The sequence below is a fragment of the Manis pentadactyla genome, chromosome 19, assembly GCF_030020395.1.
Source record: "Manis pentadactyla isolate mManPen7 chromosome 19, mManPen7.hap1, whole genome shotgun sequence".
Taxonomy (NCBI): domain Eukaryota; kingdom Metazoa; phylum Chordata; class Mammalia; order Pholidota; family Manidae; genus Manis; species Manis pentadactyla.
In genome coordinates, this window is record NC_080037.1 from 2805547 (window position 1) to 2812109 (window position 6563).

Consider the following 6563-nt stretch of genomic DNA (forward strand, 5'->3'; position numbering starts at 1 on the left):
TTAAAACGTGAATAATAGTCACAACTTTTGTCCTTCCATATTGGAATTTTTGACAGTGACCAAAATGAAAGGAATTAGAATTTAGCTTGGAAAGGGGGTGAAAAATTATGTGTGTATTAATGGCTTGGCAGAAGAATGGCCCTTTCAAATATTAAATACATTTGGTGAGTTGTCACAAGAATTTTCAAGACCTAAATTCAAAAGTACCATTATAGTTAATAGATGGGGCAAGTTAAGAAAGTATCAATGGGTTTTCTCAAAAACTGTGGGAAGCCATCTGACAGAAGCAAATAGAGACAGACAGGTTATATTCTTAGGAAGGCTCAAAAGTAACCTAAAATACTCTATCAAGTTTGGCTCACAAGTTAGAGTTGAGAATAAAGCACAGCAATTCTACCACATTCCCAGGGCATTTTAAGGGTCACTCTAAGATAGACTAGTTTAAAAATATGATGAAAATGTCTAACAGGAAGATCCACTAATATGTAGAAAATAATATGTGGAATCACTACTTCACAATGGAACAATTATAAAAATCACTGATCAGTCAAAATAAAAAGCACAAACTTGTCCAGACTAATTTAAGGCAGACCCATAGAGAATTCGGAATTATTTTTTAAAAAGCTGTTTGCAAAGAATATGTTTGCTTTAAGTATTCTATCTTCTTTTAAACACTACAATACCAACCTAAAAGAACAGACAGCCCACATTCTCTTCAACTTTGCTTTTATTCATTGAAATAGATTCCAAGGCAAATGATCTCTCCTTTAGCATGGGGCATGCTCTTATTAAGGCAAGACACACAGCTTCTTATTGGAGTTCAGGGAATCACAAAGAACCTATTTAAAAGAAGCACGCATATGGATCACTTCTGTGATTATATTTATTTAAAACCCATAGTCTCCAACTGAGAATTTCACAAAATGGATGTTTACAGCACGGAAAGCTAACCAAAATATAATGTCATGTAACACTATTCATTCTTTTCTGTATTACAAAAATTCTATCAGTGAAATTTTGTTTGTAAAATGCAATATACGTTTTATCATCCTAGATAAAATATCTACAGCCTCGGTAGTGGTTAAATTGCAGCTATAAAGGAAATTGTCCCGAGATAAATGGTTTCCCTATGAGAAGGTTTCACTGCTACACTTCACCTTAGGACAATAAATCAAATTAACTGCACCTTGTCCTCTGTCCAATGACATCATCAGGTTGACCACATCTTGGGAATTGGGTGCAAAAACATACGCTATTTAAGGCATGAAATCTTACTAGTGCTTTTTGTCCATCCGACCTCATGCTTCAGATCTCTGAAGCAGTCATTCACCTGAACGTTATCACGAAAGCTACAGATTTTTTTCCTGCTGCATTCAGGGCCTGCCTACTGGGGGCGAAAAGAAAAATGGTGAGAACGGATTACGTGAAATTGGCTTACTTTTAGCCCATCGAATCTAGAATTGTGTTACAAATTAAACTGCAGACTAATGTCTCACCAAACATGTAGCTAGCACCTGACCCCAATGGGCCGCCATACGGTAATTTCAAAGGATTAACACATAGGTGTTAACATTTCTGTTATTTTCCTCAACTAGCACACCAATGAGAAGCAACACTATGTTTTTAAAATAACTGTACAAAACAAAACTGTAAAACTATACAAAATAAAAAAACTTTACCAAGGGAAAGACAAAAAATCAAAATCACTGTTTCGTCTCTACAGCAAAAGTCAGTCTGCCTTTTACAGACCAACTTTCCTAAGTCTACATAATACATAAGATTAATTCTGCCAACTTAAATAAGAGGGGTGGGTGTGCTGGAAGAGGAGTAAGTTCCAAGGTCAGGGTAGACACATGCCTGTGTTTCTTCTTCCGTTTTCACTCATTTAACCATGGCACAAACACTCAAAGGAAACAGCCCCACTTGTTTTCAGGAGTGCCACAATTAAAAAAAATAAGCTCATCTACGGCAGGGATAGCACGACCTTAATAATTATTATCAGCCCGATTTTAAATCAGAATGAAGACACAGAAAAGGGAACGCAGCACGGGCATTCTGGAAGTGTTAACTAGAATTTCTAAAATGTACAACTAGAAAAAACTACGGGTTTTACAAATACTGCAGATCTTTACAAATGTTTAACGGGGTGGGGGTGGAGGGTTAGGAGCCAATAGCCTGGGGAGAACCATCCCCAAAACAAAGTAACTTAACGTGTACGAAACCAAAATAGGTGTCATTCGCCTCTGAAAACGAGCAGACTTTTCTTACCTTAGGCCTAACATTACTGCAAAGTGTCAGAAAGTCTTTTGATGAGAAAACAAAACACGACACAGTTGACGCTTAAACTAGGAACTGTTTAATGCCGGTGAGGCCCCAGGAGGGTTTGTTTTGCCCGCGGAGGGCCGGTCTGTGTGTGGACGCTGGTGGGGGGAGTCATTTTGGTTATTAGTAAATAAATCAAGCTGCAGAGAGCTTGAGGCCTAGGCAACTGCTGGAGGAGCCGAGGCCTAGCTCCCCCCCTTCCCCTCCCAGCACAGCCTGGGTTTGATCTCAGAGCCCTGCGGATTGCCAAGGAAAAAAAAAAAAGAATCATATCGAACCACAAAAGCACATGGGGCGAATGTAAAATATAAACACGGCGTTGGGCTGTGAGTGGCTGTTATTAAAGGTCTGAATTACTAAACATGAGAGGCGGGGAAAGCCAGGCGGCCATTTCAATAATATAAACCTCCCCGAATTAGACATTATTCAAATGAGAGAGGTTCGGCTGAGCAGCGTGGAGGGGACTCGGCGCCCGGCGCGCACCGCCACCGGCCGGGAGGGGACCCCGCTCGAGCCGCTCCCGGCGGGGCGCGCACCACGGAAGACCGGCGGCTCGTCGGCCGCCCCGGCGGGGCCCTCGCGCCGACCCCCGAGGCCCGGGAGCGCGGCCCTGACGAGACTCCGCGGGCGCCTCCGCCGACGTCCGGGACCGCGGCCCGCGGGGCAGAGGCGCGTCCGGGCCAGGCAGCGCGCGGAGGAGCCGCCCGCCCGCCCCGGGAACTTTCCCCGAGGCCGAGGCGGGGCCCCCGCGGCCGCGCACCCCTGCCCGCCGGGTCGGGCCGCCACACGGGCACCCGCAGGCGCGGCCGAGGTTCCGGGGCCGTGACCCGGGCGGCGGCGGGAGGCTCCCCCGGGCGGCGCCGGGCCCCGGCCGCCCGGCCCCCGCCCCCCGGGCACGCGTGCGGCCGGCCGACGGCCCCCGCCCGGCATTGTGCTCCCGCCGCCGCCGCCGCACGCCCCCAGCCCGCGCCCGCCGCTATGAATATGTAAGCCGCCCCCATTGTGCTCCCCGGCCCCGCGAGGCGCGGCGGCGGGCCGGGGGCCTGGGCCCGGGGCGAGCGGCGGCCGCAGCCCCCTCGCCCGCTCTGCCCTCCGCCCGGCCGCCGCCAGCCTCCGTGCCCCTCCGCGCGGCGCCCGGCGGGGGCTCGGCGCCGCGCGGCCCCCGTCTGCCCGCCGTTAATTATAATAATCCTGAGTACTAATAAATTATGCTAAGTGGCGGGGGGGCCGCGGCAGCCAGGCTGGAGTATGAATATGAATATGTAAAATGCCGTAATGATTACCTGCTGCTGCGGCCGCCGCGGCCGAACTCTCATCTTGACTCGCTGCTCCTCCGTCCGCCATTTTGAATATTTTAACCAAAATCGCCCGGTCGATAAACCCTCCCTCGCTCCGGCTCCCCTCCCCCCGCCTGCCCTCCGCACCTCCTCCCTCCTCGCCGCCCCTCCCGCTCCTTCCTCTCCCCGGGCGCGCGCCAGGGGGCGTGCGAGGCCGTCCCCTCGGAAGACCCCACCTTCTTGGGCGCCGTGCGCACGCGCCTCCCGGCCGCCGCGGCTCTTCGTAGCTAAAGCGCCCTCAACCTGCCAGTCCTCCCATGGCTTCATGTTTTCCGCCTGGGCTCTGCACATGCGCGGCATGCTCCACGGCGCATGCGCCCCCCCACCCCGCGTTGGGGTTCCCCCGTGTCGCCCGGTCGTGAGGTGGAACGGGGGGCCCTCGTGCCTTCTCACAGCCCCTGCTCCTCCCGCCTGCCCCGTGGCCGGCGGCGTTATGAGCAAGGGCAGGGGCTCCGGCGGCCGGCGCGTGGGGCGCAGAGAGCCCGGGCAGCCCAGGCCCGCGGCGCGGAGACCGTCACACAAAGGAGGGGCCGCCCCCGCCGGTAACTTCCGGCCGCGGGCAGGTGGAGGCGGTGCCCAGGCACCTGCAGAGCCCGCGCGGGCCGCCCGCTCTCGGTTTGGGTCAGAGCGGGGCCCGCCCCCAGCCCCGGAGGGCAGCGCTGCCCCCCCACCCCCATGGGCCCCGGGCCTGCGCGGCGCCGCCCCTCCGCCCGCTCGGGGACGTCTTCCGAAACCCAGCGGTGCGCCGGACGCCGGTGACCTGATCAACAGAAACGTCGAACCCGGCAGCAGCTTCATCATGAACTTGATCTCGCTGTTTCTCGGTGTCAAATACGATAGTAGACGTTTTCCGTTGTTCAATACCTGTCTTTGTAACGAGTCCTCATGGCCTAAGAGTTCTAATTTTTAATGGTAAATTACCCTGAGCAAGACCCAAGTCTACAAATTCTTAAGTAGAGCCTTAAGATCCCAGTTTTTTAAGAGTAAAAAAAGTAAAGAAAATAACAAGTTCAATGCTAGTCTGTCTGAAAGAGAGAAATTACGAGTGTGCAGTTTAAATTGGGGAGAATTGCAGATTCTACACTTAAGAAAAACTGATGTCTAAGAGAGTCATCGGTTATTAACCGCTAAAGTTTTCATCACGGATCTTCGCTTTCTCACCGAATTCCTTACACTGCTAATAGGGTTAAAGCTGTTGTCAGTGGCAGCCAGTAAATTTGGGGTGGGACTGGTTTACTTACGGTAATTAAGCCCTAGGGTGTATGCATGACTGTGTAAACCAAATAATTGGGCTACCCTTAATCTAATTATTTCAAGGCATGCCAACCAATAGCCAGTTAAGAAAATGCAAATTTTAATCGCGTTACAATTAACCTGGAAATAACAGCCCAAGTTCTATTCACCAACATTACTATATTGGAAGACTCGGAATCAACCCATTGGCAATGAATTTGAAATTTGAAGAAAAAAGACTCAAAATACCCTTACTTTAAATTACTATCTTCTGTTCAACCCTTGTTTTGCTCTTTCGTTCAAAAAATAAATACCACTTTCAGAAAGTAATTGAAGCCATGTGCTATTCATTCTTTATTTTGTTTCCATGAAAAGAAATTTTCGTGGAATAAGTTTTTTTATTTAAGGAAGAAATAGCTCCATAAGAGAAAGAAATAGTTTAGAGAAAAATAAAATAGACTGTATCAATGATTCATTTTCCCCTTAATGAAAATATTTATGTTTCCAGATGAGTGCCAAGGGGCTAGCCCATTGCCTGGGCATGGCAGGTACTCATAAATATTTGTTGAATACAAAATAATGAATAATACAGTTATATATGTTAGGATTATTTTAAAAATTGATAATGTCATTTATTCAACAAATATTTATGAACACCTGCATTCTGCCATAAGCTTTACTAAGTCAAAGGATAGATAGAAAATGTGTAAGTCACTGCTTTGACCTCAGCAAACTCGTGTATTAACTCCTTTTTTAATCCTTAACCTGTTTATCCGAATTTTCCAGGATAGGGAAATTGACATGTGGAAACATTACACAACTTGCCTGTATTGCCTGAAGTCAGGGTTCTCCAGAAAAACAAAACCAATAGGAGGTATGTATTTATGACTTTAATTGTATATATGAAAGAGGTTTTTTATAAGGAATTGGCTCACACAATTAGAGAGGCTAACAAGTCCCAAGATCTGGAATCTAAAAGGCCTGAGAGCAAGGGGAGCCAGTTAAGTCCTGGTCTGAGTCCAAAGGCCTGATCTAACTATATTCCTTCTATACCATTAATATCCATTCCCATACAGGTACCCTAGACATCTGTCTGTATAAAATAGAAAACTCAAGTAGTCCTTCTAGAGTGTAGTGTACCTGCTCATGAGTCATAGCCCACCCAGTCAGTTCATAATGGGCAGCTCAGGTCTCAAGGTAACTTGGTGGCCCATGGTTAAGCATTCAGACTCTTACTAAGGTCCAGTAGCTGGCCAAGAACTATTTCTCAAAAGGAGTAGTTACTCATAGAGAATGCAGGGCTTTACTCTAAAATCCTGTCTGAGCTGCTACACACCTGTTGGGACCTGCCAAAGGCTCTCAGCAGCATCTCTGTCAGCCACTGAGCAAACACCATTGCATCGGCTGGATCCTAGGGCCTGAGCAGCCGAGCTTGCAAGGCACCTGACCTAACGCAGAACCTTCTCTCTCTCTCTGGGCCTCATTCAAAACGAACAGCTTTTTGGGTCACTTGTTAAATGGGTTGGAGTAACATCCAAATGAGGAACCTGTTGTCCCCCAAATCCAGAGAGGCCCAGTAGGCACTGTGCTTCTTTTTGGTTGTGGAGGGGCCAGATGCAATGACTTATGCTCTACTTTAGGAATATCTTGACATGCCCCACATCACTGGAC

The 6563-nt window shown here is 48.5% G+C and overlaps 1 protein-coding gene across 6 annotated transcripts in view; it reads right to left on the bottom strand.

Annotated features, from left to right (window-relative positions):
• The window catches only part of POU2F1 (POU class 2 homeobox 1), a 179401-nt gene extending 175444 nt beyond the window's left edge, over window positions 1-3957 (bottom strand). For 3 of the 6 annotated variants that reach the window (XM_057495146.1, XM_057495143.1, XM_057495141.1), the window contains exon 1: window positions 3836-3957. In XM_057495146.1, the coding sequence (XP_057351129.1) occupies window positions 3836-3950 (115 nt within the window). In that variant the 5' untranslated portion in view covers window positions 3951-3957. Of the gene's footprint in view, window positions 1-3605; window positions 3816-3835 lie in introns of those variants that run through there. The other 3 variants (XM_057495144.1, XM_057495142.1, XM_057495145.1) reach the window with 2 other exon arrangements.
• Window positions 3958-6563: the final 2606 nt, after the last annotated feature.